The sequence below is a fragment of the Cyprinodon variegatus genome, unplaced genomic scaffold, assembly GCF_000732505.1.
Source record: "Cyprinodon variegatus isolate N-32 unplaced genomic scaffold, C_variegatus-1.0 Scaffold37, whole genome shotgun sequence".
Classification (NCBI taxonomy): Eukaryota; Metazoa; Chordata; class Actinopteri; order Cyprinodontiformes; family Cyprinodontidae; genus Cyprinodon; species Cyprinodon variegatus.
The window spans coordinates 55,035-75,491 of NW_015150490.1; the positions used below are offsets into that span (position 1 = coordinate 55,035).

The following is a 20,457-nucleotide window of genomic DNA, read 5'->3' on the forward strand; positions in this document are numbered from 1 at the left end:
CTAGTGTGAGGAATTGCATTTGAGTCAATGAGTCAATGCAATCAACTGGTTTTCCTTAGATAGAAAACTTTGAATCAATTTGACTGCATGATCTGGTTGAACTGTAAAGTGCCTTGAGATGACTCGTGTTTTGGCGCTATATAAATAAGCTAAATTGAATTGAATCCATCATCTAAGGTGTAAATAAAATCATGATTATAACTGGGGGAAAAAAGTTAGAAGGAAGGAGGAAGGTTTGTCCCACTCCTCACTATGAGGAGCTGTCCCCCAAATCCCCAGATCATGACACCTCCAGCTCTGTGCATTGAGGGTATTTTCTTTGAATGCTGAAACCAAGCTTATCTTCTATTCAGATGCCTAAACGTATTTGCAGCACCGTTGCTCTATGTATACATACATGTTTTAACAAAATTAAGTGTGACCTTCATGTTTTCTTTTTGAGAAAAACATAGTTGAATGTCTACTAGTCCTATGTTTCAAGGCCAAAATCTTTTTTTTTTCACATGGTATCTCTTTTTTTTTCTTTCTTTTTAGACCTTCTTTTAGTATCTTTTAGTTTTCAGGGGTGTGCATTTATGTAGTTGATTTAAATGTCTTTAAATTACTGACGACTTTGGCCAGTCGAGTGGCAGATTCCAAATTCTTTCGTGACTTCTATAAACATCAGACCACACTCGAGAAATCTTTCTGGAGGACTAAGATTTAGACAACTTTTATTGTCATTTTTTATACACAGAGTGCATAGAAAATGAAATTTCGTTTTGCACAGCTTTCAGACAGTGAATGAGCAACAGCTTAGCAGTAAAATGAACATTTCCATTTCATAAAGTGCAGTAGTGATCAAACGTAAACTGTGTGGGAGAAAAAAACATGGTGAAAAAATGCATTGATATGGAGGTTCAGAGCATTTCAAGACAGATATATATGGTGCAAAAATGTAGTATTTGGTTAAGTGTTGTCAGTGTGATGCACAGTCAGTGACTTGATTTAAGATTTTTTTCAACAGTTCAGCATTCTGATGCCTACGGAAGAGGGTTAGGGCCACTGGAAAAAAAAAATGTTAACTGACTTTTTTAATTTTATTTCAGTTTAACATAGGAAAAAAAGTCAGAATTCTGTCTTTTTTCTCAGAATTCTGACTTTTTTTTTTTAGAATTCTGACTTTAATCTCAGAATTCTGACTTTATTCTCAGAATTCTGACTTTAATCTCAGAATTCTGACTTTAATCTCAGAATTCTGACTTTATTCTCAGAATTCTGACTTTAATCTCAGAATTCAGACTTTTTTCCATATTAAACTGAAATAAAATTTAAAAATCAGTTAACTTTTTTTTTTCAGTGGAGAAAAGCTGTTGCAGAATATGCTGGACCTGTATCAGATACTGCAAAGCCTCTTCCCAGAGGGCAGCAGGGAGAACAGTCCATGGTGGGGGTGTGAGGGGTCACTTAGGGGCTGGGAACACACGCAGTCCCATTAGACAGTTCTTTTGATCTCACCTCACTGTTCAAGCCTCTGTTCAAGCCAGATTGTTCTTGAGCACAAGGAATCGACTCTTCGTGGTTCAAACAGAACAAACCTCCTACAAAATGCTGAATTTCAATGTTAATTCCATATAGACTTAGAGACTTAGACTTAGACTCAATTTTATTTGTCCCTGGGGATTACTCATTCAGGCATATTCTGGTTCCAGTAACTTATATAGAGTACAAAGATGCCATTAAAGACAAAAACCAATCAACCGACAATATAAAAAAAGTGTATATAGAACAAAAAAGCATAAAAAAGGAAAAAGTTGTAATGTCGTGTAATATGTTTCCCTTAGATATAAAAATATCCGCACAGTAGAGAGCTAAGGGAAGACTACACAATAGTTGACTTGGGTTATTGCACTTTTAATGCAGATGTACCGACCTTATAAATAAGTAAAAAATAACACAGGCTACCAAGTAGTTGACATGTGTTATTGAACAGTGAGAGAGAAGAATATTGCACATGAGTTACAATGTTTTGCATAAGATGTCCAAGGAGGGGGATGCTGACACGTGTCCCTTTTTCTATCACATCTAATGTTATATGAACAGCATGAAATTTAAGCCCTTTTGGATGAAAACATAATCATTTCCTTTTTTTTTTTTTTTCGTTGCAGAATATATTTTTCTTATTTAATTTAATGTCTCAGTATGCTAATATTTATATATAATATTCTTATGTCCAGAGTTGTTAGAGAATCTACAGGCTGTAATGTTGTCATAATTCTGCATTATTTTAATAGTTTTTTTAAAATTACAGGATACCTTCTTAAGTCATCATATCGTCATCCAGAATCCATTTATTGGATAACCATAGAACCATGAGAAGAATCTTTGCTGAGGATCCAAACTGGTCCCTGGAGTTGGTTCCCAGATTATCCATCAGGTGTCTGGAGACCATTATAAACACCTTTGGCGGTATGTATTTAGCATCTTATAGTGTTTGAAAGAGTTCTACTAAACAATTTTCTCAAATGTATTATCTAATTTACACTTGTCGACATTATACAAGAAAATAAAATGTTATTCTTACATTTGAACTGAGAGAAAAAATAAAATGGAAATGGTGAGGCTTATTTTTTTTTTATTCTTAGTTTTTTAAAGGCAGTCCTGTTCAAACTAACCAACAAGCCATGTAGGGGACATATTGCATATGTTTGCAAACATGCTGGTAGCATCATGCTGTAGAGATTATTTATCTTTTTAAGAAAAAGGGAGGTTTGTCAAAATGAACGGAGAGTTTGGCAAAGCTAAATTAGAGGAAAATCCTGGGGTAAAAAAAAAAAGCTGTAATATCACTGAACCCTAAACCAAACAGACCAGTTCCACGATTCAATGGTTTATTGTTGTGTTGCTTCTTGTGCATCTTTTAATAAATAAAATTAATGAAATTTCTGCTTGTTACAGAAACGCAAATATTTGAACAACTCACACCCAAGCAGAAAGATTTCGTTCAGGAGAGGCTGTCTCCTTCGCTGCCTCTGCATGTGACTGCCGACGTGATCCCTGATGGCGTTTACTGGAAGCGGTGCTGCGAGCAGAGGTGGGACATCTGTGATGTCTTGGATTATGGCGGCAGCTGGAAACGGATGTTCTTCGAAAGGCACTTGGAGAACATGATCGAACTTTTCATCCCAGGTGTAACAGAGCTGAAGACGGTTCTCAGCATACTCCCTTTTTGTAAAAGTCATGTCAGGAGGTTAAACATCTCACAGCTGCTGCTGCCTGTTAAGAAGCCTCCAAAGGGGAAGATGGATAAGCAGTTAGAATCAGGCTTGGATATTAACATTGAGGAACATGAGGCCTCTATGGACCACTTTGACTTTGGCCCTGTCTTAGATCAGCTGATAAACCTGGAAGATCTCCGCTTGCAGTACAGAATCAAACAATGTGGATTGAACTTTGAATGGTCAATGTTTGAAATAACTGACAGAGACTGTAGATCCCTGGGCATGGCTCTAAAGTTCAGTAAAACTCTGAAGGTAAGCATTTATGTCATTTAATTTATAATGCTGCATGTTTCACAGAATAGAAGTTGTAATCTTCCTAATTTCATTTACTTTAAGGAAGGATATTTGTCTTTTTTCCTTTTATAAATCATACTTGTTTTAGATTTTTTAAACTGTTTTTTTCTGCACAGAATTGACCTGTCATCTATTTATCACCCTGGTCAGATTACTGCAAGACCTGTAGCATCAAATAATGAAAGTCATTCATTAGTCTGTAAAAAGTTACAAAGCTATTTATCTTTCCCTCTAAATCAGTTTGAGCAATTATTTAAAAAATAGCAATATGCTTTTATTCAGGTTATCTATATCTAACATTAAATTAGATTTAAAATCGGAAACATCCGTGAAAAAAAAAGAAGAAACCTATGCCACCATTTCACTGAACACTGCTATCTATACAGCTTTATATGGTCAAATGTCTCTAATTTGCTGGAACAGAAAGCTAACGTCTGGCTGAGTCTGAAAGTATCACATCTTAAATGAAAATATTTTATGATATTTCCTGCTGTCCAGTAAAAGGTCTGTTTTCCATATTTATTCCCATTTGTTTTTAATAAAGTATTCACAAGTGTATACTTGAAGTTGTTGATACTGTTGTTTCTAACATATCTGGTATGTGACTACAGCGTCTGAGGCTTCGTCAAAGCCAGGTTGAGGCCAAAAAGTGTTGCCTGCTGGTGAGAGCCCTTCGGGACCACTCCTCCCTGAGAGAGCTCGACTTAGCTCACAACGTGATTGGAGACGGTGGGGCCACAGCTGTCAGCGAGCTACTCACCAGAAGCAAACTGGAGAAACTCAACTTGTGCAACAACAAAATCGGCGACCTAGGAGCCAAAGCGATAGCTCAGGGTATGTCAAACAACTGCACTCTTTCGTCCCTTAACCTGTGTCTGAACGTGGTGACAGATCAAGGGGGCCAGGACATCGCCAAGGCCTTAGAGAACAACAGGACCCTGAGGAACTTACACCTAGGAGGCAATGAGATGACCTGGTTAACTGCAGTTGAATTGTCCAAAGTGCTGCAGAAGAATACAACTCTGAAGAGCATCAACCTGACCTGCAACAAGCTCGGAGAGGTAAGTTAGGACATGGCATGATGACTGCTCCTCTCTTCACAGCTATTATTGTGCTCCTTTCTCAATGAGTTTTAAAGTCTGTTAACACAGCACTAGAATTTCCCCATTGTGGGACAATAAAGGGAATTTTCTTTTTTTCTATTCTATTATTTGTTATGGAGCTGCAGCAGATAAACACTATGATACTAGATTAGGCAGAATGTAGTAGGAAAGTCTGAAATACACCAAAAATATGTTCAGGGTCCTCATAGGCAGGAAAATGTGTGTTTATCTTTGTTTGATGTACTACTTAATTAATACCTGATAGATGTTCAGGAGACGTGTAAGTTCTATGGAACACATCCTACACATTTTTTATGATTTTTTTTTTTTTTTGCTGAGTTCGAATATATTTTTGGCTTTTTTAAATTAATTTTTTTACACATTTTGAAATTCTTAACACTAGGATCTTTCTGCTATTTCTACTCTGTTCAGGCTTGGATTGAATTTCCATATTTTTGCTTCGTTACATTCAACCAATAATGTTGCTCCAAATGTGAAAATTTAAGTTTAATTTATCATTAAAAACTTTCATTAAGCCATCAAAAGGTGAGAAGTAGTTTTCCCGCATTGGGTCCGTCTGCACATACGTGTCTGCAGCAAGTAACCAGGACGGCCGTGAAGTCCTAGGATTTTTCAATTATTCATAGGGATGTTTGCAGGGATGGAGAGCAGACTTAAGTATTTTCCCATGAGAGGTATATCTTACTTTTCATCTTTCTCATGATCTCTTCTTTCCAAGATTTCACGGTATGCTGTGTCTCTGTCTGGAATACTGGAGGATTAGAAAGTAACTCAGACAGCAGAAATTTAATACCACAGGTATCTCTGACCTCAATTCAGTCTTTGTAAGAACAGAAATCAGTGTATATATAAAAATAAAAAAAACAATGACAGCAAAAATTGTGAGCTAGCAATTGGGATTTTTCATAAGGACGTACCAAACACTGTGTTACTTTGTCGCTTCACTCCCATTATTTTTGTGTGTTTGTGCAGGCTGGAGGTAAAGCTTTGGCAGAGGCGATGTCTTACAACAGCACTCTAACAGAATGCGATATCCGCCAGACAGACGTTGATGAGCAGAGTGCTGCCTCCATTAACCAGTCGGTGTGGGCCAATCAGAGTGCAGAGTGGGACAAGCAAGCTCAGCAAGGGAGAGCAGGAAACTCCATCAGTACTTAGTATAAACCTGCAATCGTCAGTTACTGAGTCTACAACCACCCCATACAAGGACGTTTATACTCAGGAGCCACAGCATTTCAGAGGATACCCCATCACCACAGCATCAGGAACAAGCATTGTGTTATACAGAAGCATGCAGTAAAATATATTTTTTTCTCTTTATTAGAGAAATAGATTAAGAGGCAGAATTCCCTGGAAAAAAGTTACAGAAAAATGTCTTGAAACTTTTCAACATTTTGTCTCAACCTTTAAAGTATTTTACTAGAATACCAAGTAACATATAAATGTGAAGTGGCAGAAAAGTTATGATTCTCAATATATATAACAAATAAAACGCTTGATGGGTGGCCATGCATTGATATAGTGCTTCTGATAGCCTTATACATAAGAGAGACAGAGCACCTGTGTATAATTTAATCTCAATATGGATGCAGCTCTTTGTCAAAGGACTAAGAGCTTTGTTAGAAAGCACTAAAAAACAACCAATATAGTGAAGCAGAGAAATATATAATAAAATCGGGTGAACGGTTGTTTAAAGCAGGATTCTTTGACAGTCCAATAGGAAATCTCTTTATCCGTAAAAGAAAAGAACTAAGTCAAAACTGCAAACCTACTAAAACATGTTAATCCACCTTGAATTAGTACCGAGGTGGACTGAAAACATACAAAAAAATTAATCTCTGTAGTAAATAATGATGGTGCCAACATCCTAATATAGGGTTTTACTAAGAGTTGATGGAAAGGGGAAAAGTAAAGCAACCCAGGACTTGTTTTTGACTGAAGACAGTGGGGATGGTTCGCCTTCTAGCAGGACAATAACCAGATTACGATAAATAGTTAAGCAAAGTCATAAAACCTTACAAGAATGTGAAATAGGAAGAGATTAGATGTGCAGTGCAGACAGATTGAGCAACCACAGATAACAGTAGAACACTAGTTTTTGTGATCATTTTCCTTTATTGAATTTTGTATGCGGTTTGAAACAGTTTTTTTGGTATTAAGTCCTCATGTTACATCAAGGCAGCTTTGTGGTGATACTAAAATACACAACAGATGTTTTAAACATACAATATTAGCTAGTAAGGAAGCAATTAGTGCTATTTGTGTCCCTAAAATATAAAATCAGTAATAAAAAATCCTGTTTTCATTAACCTTGTAAAACATAAAGACAGAATTAAGAAAAAGAACCTCCATGTTTTTAATATGAAACAACTGTGCTGTATGTGTTGAAGTCAATACCTCATCTTTTGAAGCATTTTCAAGTGTTGTACAAATGTGTTTAAAATAGAGAACATCCGATACTGTTTTTTAAAGGCAATACCGATTATTTTGACATCACTCTATATGATCCTGTGTGCTGAAAGGAACCAAAGGGAACCAAAACTGCTCAGATGAATTTAAATATGCGTGACGTTGATTTTAGCTGATTTTAACTGTGATGCATTTATCAGAGTAGTTTATACACCATTAAACATCTGAAGGTCAAAACATTTTCCTGCTGTCTTGGCCTCAGTGTTTCTATCTGTGAGAGACACTAAGCTAAAGCTAATATTTACATGAACAGTCATCACTCTTAACTTTATCTTATTTACAGTACAAAGCCTCCCTGCCCTACACACAAATTTATACGGATACAAAAAGGTGAGTCCCAGTCATTCTCGAGTCAAAGAGCACATACAAGCTTTTTTTTTTTTTTTTTTTTTACTAATCTACCTACCTACCAGACATGATAAAGGGTTTAATGCATTGCATTACAAAATCCTCTATTCTAACAGAAGAAAGCTACTGGCCTCTCAGACAGGTTTATATATCAAGATTTTTTTTTTGGTCATGTTGAATGTTAACCTTGCCCAAGTAAAACAAATCTTCTGGAATATTATTAGTTAAAAGAAAAAAAGAGTGTGATGAAATTTCACAGTGAGGTTTGCAGACGGATTATAACTGTGAGGATGTAATGATTTCAGACTGATAAAAACTAAATTATCTCTAAAGTTTGAGGAAACTGAGATATGACCAAACCAAGTAAAACCGATCAACTTGGGTTGTTTCTTTAGCGTTAGTTCAGCTGATGCCTTTGAGTCTTGATTTTTTTTAGCCCTTCAGCGTTTTCCAGGCTAAGGACCCCAAAACTGATGGCGAGATGGAGCGGGGACCCCCTAACTATATATATTGTATGAAATTGTGTTATATCAATCTGGTCCTATAACCACTCTATTACATATGAAGTAATATAATGAAAGTATTTCAATTCCTATGTGTCGCTAAATGTGTGCATTGATGACTGAGAGACATCTTCTGCCTCCACTTATTTGTTTACTACAATGTGTTGATTCATGTTAATGTGTATTTATAGACATTTCAATCAGTGGAAAAAATTGATGGGGGAATATGACAAAAAAAAGTCTAATCAACCAAAACTTACGTGACCCCCTTGCAGTACCTCTGTGGACCCCCTAGGGGTCGCAGACCCCTGTTGAAGACCTCTATCATAAGCAATATATAAAAATGTGATGATAAAAATGTATCTTATTGTAACCATAGCAGATTAACACACAGATGCTGCAACAATTTGTCTCAGAACTTGGACCTAGTAATGAGTTAACATCCGAGGTCAGTCTGACATTTCTGTGTTGTTGCCGTGCTGACTATTAGCAGATGATCAACCAATAGAAATATATTCCATTACATTTGATCAAAAAGAATGTATAATTCAAATTATATTGTATGTGGGTTAGTTGAAGGATGTCTGAATCTATTAAATTCTTTAAACTTGGAACAAGAAAATATCAAGTCTAGTATACAAAAAGAACCGAGCAGCACACTAACATCAGAATGAAGGAATGTTTAAAGCCAAATGGCTGTCTCATACTATCCTGAGGTTTAGGGATATTGCATAGGTGCTATCTATACATTTTTGATCATTTAAACAGTCAAGATTTAATCTAGCTTCCTCCTTTGTGATGCACCACAGATCCCTCTGGATGATTTCAAGTCAAAGCCTCAGTCTGTGACCAGTATCCACTTAAGCTCTAATCTTGCTTTGTCTTTATGCTTGTGATGGTAGGAGAGAAATCCTCTTTTACCTGATATCTTGGTTGGCATATAGACTGATGTTACAGAGACTTGGTTACTCCAAGGGGCTGCACTTTATCTCTGGTTCTCTTTTTCAATATGAAGTTATGCTACAAAAATTAAAGATTATTTAAAGTGTTTTACACGTGATTACTAAGGGTACAACAAAGTGAGGAGGATGTTGTGAAACTAAAGCTAAAACCAATGTTTTATTTACATTTTACATTTTGAAACAGATCTCATTCATGGTTTCATTTTCATATTAGTTTGCATTTCTATTAATCAACACTAGTATTGAGAATGGTGAAGATAAGTACTGTTTATTTGCTTTTTGTTTTTTTTGGGGGGGGGGGGTGTATTTTAATGAATGTGGAACTAGCAGTATTAAATCCAGACCTGTCTTTAGAGCCAGATAAAAAAAAAAAAAAAAAAACTCTGGATGCCTCTCTGATATACATCAGCAGCAATGCAGAGCTTGCAAGACAATATCTGTGTTACATTATGATGAAAGNAAAAAAAAAAAAACTCTGGATGCCTCTCTGATATACATCAGCAGCAATGCAGAGCTTGCAAGACAATATCTGTGTTACATTATGATGAAAGTCCTTTTTGATCTATTTATGGCCTCATGGAAAACATCAGAAAGAATGTTTGAACTGATTTATAGGAAGAGGCGATTTTCAAGCAGGATGACATCAGAAAATCAATGTCTCCATGACATAGTACAGACTGCTGCACTGTAGTTTTATTAGGAAGAGGCTGAGATGAGATGGTTCTGATTGGGAAAGCTGATATTTCTTGCAAATGGTTGATGCTAGGCACTTAAACACAGAGGTAGCCTGGGTAGTGCAGCCAAATGTGAAATAAAAAAGATATGGTTTAAAATGATTATCCTGTTTAGGAGTCTTATGTCCCTCAGCCACTCCTTGCTAAATTATTTATCATCCTCCTGTTCTATATTTGGCAAGGAGGGGAGTATAATGTCATTGCACACACACTGGTTTCTGCTTACTGGATCATTATCTCTACCAGACATTTAATGTTTTTATCTGTGCTGATTTTGAATGAATGGCTCTAATCTGAATCTTCTACATGCCTTTTTTTGCCTTTCTACATAGGCCTCACTAATGACCTCATCAGAGGCATTTTTATGATAAGAAACTCCTGAGTCTTGCTCAGCTTTGACTCAGTCATTGTGCATGACTATTCTAAGCTAAGTGTGTTTGTTGCCCTACTTGTGCATCAGTACACTATTGTTCTTATTAAATTCAATTCCAATCAATTCAGTCATTCAATTTAATTGAACTTAAAGTGTTCACACCCTGTGTTTATATCAAGATTTTATCTCAATGACCAAGACAAATTAGTGCATAATTGTGAAGTGGAAGGAAAATGATGTATGGTTTTCCAATCTTTCTAGAAATCAAATTATGGAAAGTATTCAGTCCCCCAGATGCTCCTTTCTACATGCTGAACTATAGACATTATCGACTATAGACATGGCATTCTTTTCACATCCCAGTTGAATAATAACATCAGATTTAATGTTTATAAATGATTCTGACAAACAGACTTTATGTGCTAGTTCTGACATTTTGAAGACTCAGATGTCTAAAGAATAAAAATAAATGTCATGAATATAGAAGAACAAATCTTTGCAAAAGAAATTCTTTTTTTTTTAATCCGTACAATGAGAACTGTATATATGTTAGGACAGTAATGAACTTACACTGTTAATATGATACTGAGCCTGGTTCTGCTGGAGGTTTCTTCCTGTTAAAAGGGAGTTTTTCCTCTCCACTGTCACTACAAGCATGCTTAGTGTGAAGGATTGCATTTGAGTCAATGAGTCGATGCAACCAACTGGTTTTCCTTAGATAGAAAACTTTGTATCAATTTGACTGTATGATCTGGTTGAACTGTTAAGTGCCTTGAGATGACTTGTGTTGTGAATTGTCACTATATAAATAAACTGAATTGAAACTGAATTGAATATCTATAGTTTACTGTGTGTTTGCCTGATTTTGAAATAGTTCAAATTACTCACAGAAGACAGCATAGTCAGAGGTTTTACTCAAGTAGGAGTAGCGATACTTTATAAGAATATTGCTCAAGTAAAAGTAAAAAGTATGGCACATAAACCTACTCCTAAAAGTACATTTTTGTTCAAATTGTTACTCAAGTAAATGTAACTGAGTAAATGAATCTAATTACTACCCACCCCTGGTGTATGGACAGATTTTCATTTGGATTTAGGTTCGTACTTTGACTAAGTCATTATAATACATGCATGTGCTTTGCTTTAATCCATTTCAGTGCATGTCTTGTATGTTTTTAATTCTTGCCCTGCTGGAAGTTGAACCGTTATTTCATCCTTATATACTCTGCAGCCTTAATCAGGTTTTCTTCGAGTACTGACTTGTATTTAGTGCCATTCATCTTTTCATCAGCTCTGACCAGCTTTCCTGCACCTGCTTAAGAAAAGCATTGACACTGCATTGCCCTACCACCACCATTTCATTGTGGGGAGAGTGTTTTGCAATGTGCAGCCAAACATAGGGTTCAAGTAGGCCAAAAAGTTTTGGTCTTTTCTGAGAGAAGCATCTTCATCCAGCTGTCTGCCTCAACCCCCTTCATGACCTGTGGCAACCTGAAAGCAAGACTTTGTGTAGGTTTTTTTCTTGCTACTCTTTAAGGCGTTTTTTATTTCATTTTATTTTATTTTTTATGTTTTGCCATGATTTGCAGTCTCTCTGACTAAATTACTTCCTGGATTATAAAATATGTTCAAAGCTTGGGATATTCTTTGAAGCCTAAACCTGCTTTAAATTCTCCTCGGCTTTGTTTCTAACCTGCCTGCTGATTTTCTTGGTTTCAGTGATGCTATTTGTTTTACAAACACAACCTTTCAAGGTTCCTCTGGAATTTATTTTGAGGTATTGGAATATAGGGTGTTAAAATAAATACAAACTACAGTATTTTTGATGTCTATTTGAATAAACAAAACAAAAAAAAACTCTAATAATCATACACATGATGGGGATCAAGTTTCTAGCGCTGTTGCATTTCAATCCAGGCTGGGATCTGCATGCGTCTGCCTGCAATCTGAATGTTCTCCCTACGCATGCTTGGCTTCTTTCCTCCAACTCGAGCTTCCTCAAACAGTATAGAAAACCTTTAAGTTAGGTAAACTGGTTTCTCTAAATTATCTTTATGTGTGAATATCCATGATTTTTTTTTTCCTAAGTGCGTCTCATGCTCTGTGACTATGTGTTGCACGTGAAACCTTGGGGTATAAAATGATGGAGGAATCATTTTCCTTCCACTTTACACTCCTGCATTAATTTGTGTTATGTAGAAATCTGTGTTTCTATTTTGAATAAAAGAGGAAAAACTCACATTAAATCAACATTAGAATTGTGAAACATTCCAAACCAGGAGTAAAGAGGTCTTTCAGCCCTAGTTTGTTTCATCTTTTTGGCAGCTGTTGGTCAGAGAGATGTCTCAACACAGGAGCCATTCCTGTGCAGAGAGCGGTGGTCATGGTTGAGGCATCCTTCGTTGCGATGCACGATGAGCACAGGAAAGCACAGGGCATCCTGATAGGCTGGAGGATTCTCCTCGCTGGTCTGCTGTCCTGACAGACAGCGAGTGCTCTCAGTGGGACAGGATTGCTCATTCAGGCTCCCGCTGCTCCTCCACAGGCAGCTCCGCCTGGACCCGTACAGCCGCCCTAAAGAGAAGCGGCTGGCGCTGAAGGGGATGCGGGGGCTCGCTGTGTTGCAAATGCTCAGAGCGCTGCGGGAGAAGATGGAGGAGCTGCTGATGGTGCGGTGGCAACGTTCACAATTCTGCCTGTAGCTGCCATAGCGCCCGCATATAGAGTAGCTGTTGCCGCTCCCTGAAAGCTGGGCCAGATCCATCAGGACTGCTTCCGAGTAGCTGGGCACCAGCTGCTGGTTGGAGCGAATGTGCCACTCTAGCTCTGTGCTGTCAATAGTGTTGACTCGTGGGATACGTCGACAATATGGACGCTCTTCAGATGGCGTTGCTGGCACATAGTCAAAACCAAACAGCTTTTCTACATGGTAGTGCACGCAGGCTGTGCGGTACTCCATCAGCACCCGCAGAGGCCAAGACAGAGTGAAAGCAGCAGCCACCCAGAAAGCAGAGTTGGAAGCGTACCAGGGAGGATGAGTGGGGTCAGAAAAGGCAATCATGTGCTCCTTAAAGTCAACATTCTTCAAATGCATCCCCTCACGGGCTTCCATGTAGTCATCTAGGCCCTCGTTTTCTGTAAAGAAGCGAGCCCGCTGTGTTAGATATGTGTTTTCTGAGTCCACGTTGGCAAAGCTAAAGCACTTAGTGAACCTCAGCCTGCTGATAGGGAATCCCTCCAAACCTAGGAGGTGCTTTGAGATGTCCTTAACCCCACAGTTACCATAGTCAAACTCTGCCTCAGCGACATGGGTGTTCACTCTCTCATGATAAACCTGCGTGGTGGTGTACGCATCTCCGTTTCGGTAGCGGGTCACCTGCCGGGTCCTCCTGACATAGTGGTAGCTGATGGCCTTCCACCAGACGCAGGGCGTGGCCTGCTGCATTCGCTGTATGCGCTCCGCCACGCTGTCCACGTCCACCTTATACTGCAGCTCGTTCCTGGCGTGGCAGTGCCAGCACTCTACCAGGTAGACCACGTAGAGCATGACCAGGAAAGCCAGAGGGATGTAGATGTAGCCGTTGGAGCACGGACTGTCGTGGTACATCATAGACTTTCCCTTGTAGGCTCTGTCGAAGGAGAGACGCGTGACCTTTGCCACCTGGCACCAGGCTATCACCCCCACGCATCCGTACATGAGCAGGGACAGAAGCAGGCATTTCCAGTGAGACTCCTGGCACAATGACTTGGTCAAAGACTGTTTGTGGGGATGCTGCTGCAGGAAAAGAGGGACACACGGAAGTCAGCAGTAATAATAAGCTAATAAAGCAAATACAACATTTATTATAAAACTGCAATCGAACTATGACATGAATTACATATGAAAAGAAAAAGCTGAAGGTAGTAGCTCATATAAATAAAATATTTATTAAAGAACTGCTTCTAAAGTGCTTTTAAATTTTATATATGAGCTGTTTACATGTGAGCTGTATCAACCTGCCTGATGTCTAGGACTGAGCATGTAATAATACGCTGATTCATAAGCTGTTTTAATCTTAATGCCAATGATATAGCCTCTAATATATCCATCATCTCATCAGTATCTGTTTGTCAATTCTATCAGTTCACACATGACTGTGCATGAATGGAGAACAGCACTTTCCTCTGTTTGTTCTACTCCTAACTGAGATATTTTTTCTCAGTTTTAGCTCCTCCCTCTCTTAATTTAAAGTCAGTTGTTGTCATTGAAGTTTGCATGAAGTAGTTATCTGTACAGAAGGTTTTTTTTTTTTAAGACACAGTTTCAGAACCTCTTAGATTTACGCCGTACCATACAGTTTTAATTCCTAATTAAAGTGCTAGGATGACTGTGGTATTCTCCCCTTCCATTCTTCACTTGCTGCAGCAAACTGCCGGTCAGCTGGCTGATAAGAGGTAACATCATGCCACGAGGATACCAACCATCATTTATCTTATTTATACAATTGGGAAGTTGTTGATTAGCTCCCTGTGTTTTTCTAAGCTTTTTACTCAGTGTCAAACTTACTATAAATTAAAACAATCGCTGCAACTAATGATTATGTTGCAAATCAATTAATCAGTCGATTATTTTTTCGTTTAATCAATTAATAATCGGTTAGCCAATCTGCTTTTTTTATTAAATTAAACGAGTTGAAACTAAAACTTTTTTGGATTGGGCATATTGCCAGACAAAAACATATTTTGTTTGTCTTAAATGCAAAATGTTTATATATTTTTTCACAATTTCGATATCATTGCTGCTCTAAGTGGGTCGCTAAAAGCACAGCTAAAGGACAGCTAAAACAAAAAGTCAGCTAAAAGTATATTTTTCTATCTCTATACTAAAATAGTTGATGATATTTCAATAACCGATTAATTATGATCAATCTGATTACTTGTTTCAGCCTTAATTCAATGTATAAAAAATGGTCATAATCCTTATTTTATGTCAGTTGCAGCATGAATAATTGTTTTCTGTTTAAAATAAAAGCAAAAAGATCATGGTTGGTTTAAATATTTACAGTATGGACTCAAATACACATCAATTCACATTGACGTTGATTAAAAGATATCACTTGTGTAGCACTTTGAGATTTTTCTTAATGAAAAGTGCGGTACAAATTGGATTTATTATTATTATTATTATTATTATTATTATTATTATTATTATATAATCCAGTTCCATAGATCATCTTTAAAATACATTTTTATTTTTAAATTCACGCAAGAAGGCAAACAACTAAAAGCTGTTTTTGATTTAAAAAATCTGACAATTGTTAGCGCTTACAAATAAAATGGTCAAATCATTTTTAGGTTGGATTTTTTTCTTAGTGGATAATGATGTAAATTTGGACTGCACCAAACAATAATTTTGCTAACTGTTTAATCTGTTGATTATTTTTTTCAATAATCGATAAATAATCGGCTAGCCAAAGTTTTCTTAAAGAACACTTTTTAGAAATTAAAACAGGTGAAAATAAAAATTTTCCACTTGAGGAGTTCTGGACAGAGCATATTGACAGATGAAAAAGAATTTTTCTTTTTATCTTAAATGCAAAATGTTAATAAATATTTTTACAATCTCTGTATAATTACTGCTCTAGGAGGGTTGCTCTGTCAGCAAAAGGCATGTTTTATAGTCTCTATACTCCAGTTAATGATTAATCGATTACTAAATTAGTCAAGAATTCTTTCAATGATTGATTAGACAGATTAATTGTTTCAGCCCTAATGTAAATATACGTGTTAGAAAGGGAGTTGTCTTTTAAATTGAGCTAATTGAAAATAGTATTGTGACAGGCTTTATCAATATAACATCGTATCATGATAAAGCTGCTGATTTAAACACCCTTTTTATTCATGATTATCATAATAATGTGAGAAAACCAAGTCATAAAACTGTAAATTTAAGTCTAAAGTAAGGACTATCCTGGTAACTAGTTTGGCTGACCATAAATAAAACAAATAAATTGTGAAGATTTGTCTTTCGGCCATGATAAAAATGACCACAAAAAGCAGTATGACCAATATATTATTGTTTTGTTTTTCATAGATTTTAACATCAAGATTGTCCTATGCAAGCATATTTTAAAATATAATGGTTGGACTGATTAAAATCAGGCAATTTTATATTAGAGAAACAGCACACACCACCTGTGACACTTTTAGACTACAAAGGCGCAACAGAAAAAACTGTATTATACTGAAACTTTTTTGTATATTTTTTTCACATAAAATAGTTCTAGTGCATATACTCAGTGAAAATAAAAATCATGACATTCCATTTTTACCCTCTACCGTCACCTTGTATCAACAGGACTATGTTATTAGTTTTCTCCCCTATACTATGTTAACATTTTGCATTATCCTGGAAAAAAAACTATCCAGATTGTCCATTGCCCTGTGTATCATCAGGTGCTTTCTTTTATTAATCTCAAAGGATTTGTACATGATATAGATCTAGGAATTGAGGTTGTAACATTAGTTTCTAATCAGTTAACTCTTTGTAGACTGATTTAAATACATTTTTTGGATCAGTATCCTGCTAAAAGGCATAGTAGTGACCGATTTAGTGGAGTCCACCAGATTTTCTACAGATACCAAGAGGGTTCCCAATGGAAACAAAAGAAACAGGTATGAAGCATGATGGTTCCTCCACTGTGCTTCAAAAGTAGGCATTAGGTACTTTTTCACATAGCTTTCGTATTTGTTTTATCCCAAATCAACTCTGAGTGTTTTCTGCCGATTAACTCAGGCTAAGTTTCGTTTTGGGATTTCTGTTTAAAGACTAAAAAAGATTAGACTGAAGGTTAATGGTTTCCCTTTAAAGCCCTTTTTTCGGTTTATTTGGCTGTTAGCTTTGGGTCATTATCTGGATAATTCTGCAACACAGTGGCAATATATTTTTAGGTTTCTTTCAAATGCTATAAGATATTTCCTTAAAATATCTCCATGTTTTAAATCATCCATATTAGTTTGAAATCTACCAGCCTTTGCGAAAAAATAGGTCAACGATATTCCAGGTTCTCCACTGTAACAGTCAGTGGGGGAATTTACCATACATTCAAATGTTGTGTATGACAAACCAACATGCTTTTAGTTAAATAAAACAATGCAAATTTCTAGATTTATAGCAATGATATTAATATTAATAAAGTTTGTGCACAACTTTTATATCGGTATGAATATAATTGTTTAATTTTATTTTAATTAAAAAATGCTTATTTTGTGATGTGGGGAGTTGTTTCTTCCACATACTCCAGTAGAAAAGATATATCTTTGTTAATATAGCTTTCCTTCACTATACTATCCTCAGCATGTTTTATACATCAGTTTCATAATGAATCCAACACACTGGTTCTATGCGCCCTCACTAACAGACAAACATTAATAATAGATGACTCTTTTTCATCCATAATTATCCTCCCTACTTTGGTCACATGATCCTCAAGTGTCTTGCCAACCTATAAGGCTACACCCCATGGAGCACAGGGGACAAACAGTGAAACTCCCTACTGAGAAAAGGCAGCTCCTTATTTACTCAACAGAACCCTACCTTTGCTTAAATGGAAATAATAAACGCCACATGCTGTACTTTTAGGCTCATGTTACATTTAATGTTTAAATGGCAAAGATAACATTTCTATGCAAGGTTGTGATCCCTATGAATAGATGTGTGAGAAATATAAAAATAAATGCACCTGTGTGCAGAAGAAGATGCTTTGATAGGTGAAATGTATTAACACTGATGTGAGAGGAATATAAAATAGAATCATTTTGAGCAACAAATGAGATGCCAACTATGAATCCACTGTCTGAAAACATGGAGGAGCTGTTCATTAGAGCTGATAGCAGAGAAAGAAAGGAAGTGACTCAGCATCATAAACACTGTAAGGCGGACATTTCTGTTATGTTGACAAAGAGATGCCTTTGCACTTAGTAAAAGATATTGTGGAGGATGTTTTTTTTTTTTTTCCCTGGATGGATCATCAAAATAATTGGTATTCCTAATTGTCAATCATTCTAGTGATATGTTTAAGTAAGGCTCTCCTATCTGCTCATCCCAATTTTTACTTACTGGTGGTGAGTCTGACATAGTGAAAAAAATTGCAAATCTTCTTTTGGAAAGTAAGATTGGATGAGCGATGCAAACAGCAACTTTTAAACAGAATGTGCACAAGTAGAAATGGGCTTGTGCACACTCTCACACGCGTTTAATAGGCTTTACCTGTCAGGAGAGGGTACAGGGTTGTGCATGTGCACTTTTTTTGGACAGGGCAGGTCTTTTCAAAAATTCACAAAAAATCCTCCACTATACCTTTAACGACATTAAACTGCCTTAAAATTGCTAAAGGGATTGATGCAGCCTCCAATTAAAACTTTTAAAAAGAAATATCCGCCCTCATGATTACCCTTTATCCTTCTCCTTAGATGCAATTATCATGGACAAATCACTATCTTTGTTCTAAGCGAGGGGAAGTGTGAACTGTTCCAAAGTTTACTGATGGATAGTTGCATTAATTTGGATTTGATAAAATCACAGAGGACCAACACCAGCAGCTGAGATAGGTCCTTAAATCTTCACTCACTGTGAAACTTACCGCTGAACCCCACCCATCTTGTTCAGCCTCCCCAGACACTGATACCCTGATCCCCATCTTGAAATGTACTTTCATCTGAGGTAAAATGCTTCAGACATTTTTTTCAGGATCAGTAATGGATTCCACACAATGAATGAGAGGGCGATGAGAAATGCCCTGAATATGTATCTCTGTGTGATTGTTGATTATGCACACTTTTTCTCTCCACTTAGGTTTTCATTATTTTTCTTAGAAACAGCTCAAAGTAAACAATCCACTTCATTGGCAAGGACCTTTTAGTGGCTTCTCTTCCTGTGTAGGGTGTCAGTGAATCTCTGCTGAATAGTCTCCCCTTTAATCATAGTTTTCTTTCTACAAAGAAATATTTTTACGATCTGTTAGACATAATGATCAAGATTAACAGAAGAATTAAAAAACTTTTTAAATATATTATTTTGTATATACTGAATTGATTAATTAGACAAATATCCGTTTTTTAAATCACCAAAATATAATACCTTTAGGTCAATATTTATTAATATACATCTATATTACCCCATCAGTCAAATAGGTATCCAAATACATAAAGTAAAATTCATATATTTATGGTTTTCTTGACGATATCAGTAGCTTATAGTGTTTGTGCTCATTCTACAAAAGCATATAGTTCAATATAATACTTATACACCCATTTTAAATCAGTGAAACGGTCTTTTGGAGGGAAAAAAAATGATGTGCCTTTAAATAAATGTCACACATTCAGGGATACTTTCTTTTGACATAATAAGAGCAGCTAGGTTACATAAAAACCCTCTTGTGTAATGGATGTGTAACTTATCCAACAGTCTGCAAGAAGGATGAGACATTACACTGTATATTTAAAAAAAAAAAGCATATTAATCAATGTCAAGTTTAACTGCATTCATAAATTAGACTATTTATTAATGGGTGTTTTAGTGCAGTAATGCATAGATCAGATCGTGGGGTTTCCTGGTTCTTGAGTCTCATTCAAGTTATGTTGTTGCTCTCCTTTGTTCCCCTCATTTCACACCTTTCTCTGGCTTTTAGGATCCAGTCCAGGATCCCTAACAGGTTACTTCAGTCTCATTTTCTTGTATATATTTACACACTTTAATCAGGTTATTCTAATTATGCTGCATGAGCGTTAATATGGTAAGGAAATCGCTCCAGATGTGAAGTGATAAAAACATCTCCATACCTCCTCCCTGGGACTGTCCGCTGCCTCCTCTTGGACCGAGGTGGTGCTGCCTTCACTGGCAGCTGGAGCCGATGCTGGGGACATGATCACAGAGACACAAAAGCCGGAGCATGGATCTCCCGGTGGGTTGGATCTTTTCCAAAACAGGACGAATCATGAACTCCAGGAGAACCCCTCTATACACGTCATCTAAACCGAGTCGGTCCGTCCGGAGCCCGTGGAAAAAAGCCGAGGAGATGCAGCATCCCTGCCTCTGTTTCTCTTTCTTTCAGGTTGGAAGCCTTCCGTTTCAGAAAAAGGATCCAATCAAAGGGCTGAGCAGCCCCGCTGCAGGAGAAGCACAGATAGAAAAAGGCAAACGCGACATACAGTCAAGTCATCGGTGCTGTTGGTGAGGCCAGTGAGAGTGTTATGCAGGACAAAGAGGCGAGACAGTGGGACACGTGTGAGCAGCCAGTCTGACAGCACAACGTAAATAAGACACACAAAGGCGCAGAGAGGCGCTGCTGCACAGGGAACCACCCTCTGCACACCACTAGACATGCACTGCTTTGGGGGAGAGCTAACTCCT

General features: G+C 37.0%; 2 protein-coding genes across 3 annotated transcripts; one reads left to right on the forward strand and one right to left on the reverse strand.

The window, feature by feature from the left end:
* Nucleotides 1-2,295: 2,295 nt before the first annotated feature.
* Nucleotides 2,296-6,299, forward strand: tcte1 (t-complex-associated-testis-expressed 1). 2 transcript variants are annotated; one of them, XM_015369017.1, is made up of 5 exons: nucleotides 2,296-2,448; nucleotides 2,938-3,512; nucleotides 4,166-4,615; nucleotides 5,397-5,476; nucleotides 5,651-5,689. In XM_015369017.1, the coding sequence occupies exons 1-4, from the start codon at nucleotides 2,352-2,354 to the stop codon at nucleotides 5,439-5,441; spliced, it is 1,167 nt and encodes a 388-aa protein (XP_015224503.1). In that variant the 5' UTR covers nucleotides 2,296-2,351; the 3' UTR covers nucleotides 5,442-5,476; nucleotides 5,651-5,689. The 2 variants fall into 2 exon arrangements, with proteins under 2 accessions (XP_015224503.1, XP_015224497.1); XM_015369011.1 differs by lacking the exon at nucleotides 5,397-5,476 and having other exon boundaries at nucleotides 5,651-6,299.
* A 4,506-nt stretch (nucleotides 6,300-10,805) lies between these two features.
* Nucleotides 10,806-20,388, reverse strand: tmem151b (transmembrane protein 151B). Its single transcript, XM_015368896.1, has 2 exons — nucleotides 19,887-20,388; nucleotides 10,806-13,842 (listed from the first exon to the last, which is right to left on the reverse strand). The coding sequence occupies exons 1-2, from the start codon at nucleotides 19,968-19,970 to the stop codon at nucleotides 12,400-12,402; spliced, it is 1,527 nt and encodes a 508-aa protein (XP_015224382.1). The 5' UTR covers nucleotides 19,971-20,388; the 3' UTR covers nucleotides 10,806-12,399.
* Nucleotides 20,389-20,457: the final 69 nt, after the last annotated feature.

Bases quoted from the DNA above. Each gene is read 5' to 3' on its own strand.
- tcte1 (XM_015369011.1), top strand. From the start codon at position 2,352: ATGAGAAGAATCTTTGCTGAGGATCCAAACTGGTCCCTGGAGTTGGTT. The intron at 3,513-4,165 runs GTAAGCATTTAT...ATGTGACTACAG, and splicing joins AGTTCAGTAAAACTCTGAAG to CGTCTGAGGCTTCGTCAAAG. The intron at 4,616-5,650 runs GTAAGTTAGGAC...GTGTTTGTGCAG, and splicing joins CCTGCAACAAGCTCGGAGAG to GCTGGAGGTAAAGCTTTGGC.
- tmem151b (XM_015368896.1), bottom strand. From the start codon at position 19,970: ATGTCCCCAGCATCGGCTCCAGCTGCCAGTGAAGGCAGCACCACCTCG. The intron at 13,843-19,886 runs GTATGGAGATGT...CTTTTCCTGCAG, and splicing joins CGGACAGTCCCAGGGAGGAG to CAGCATCCCCACAAACAGTC.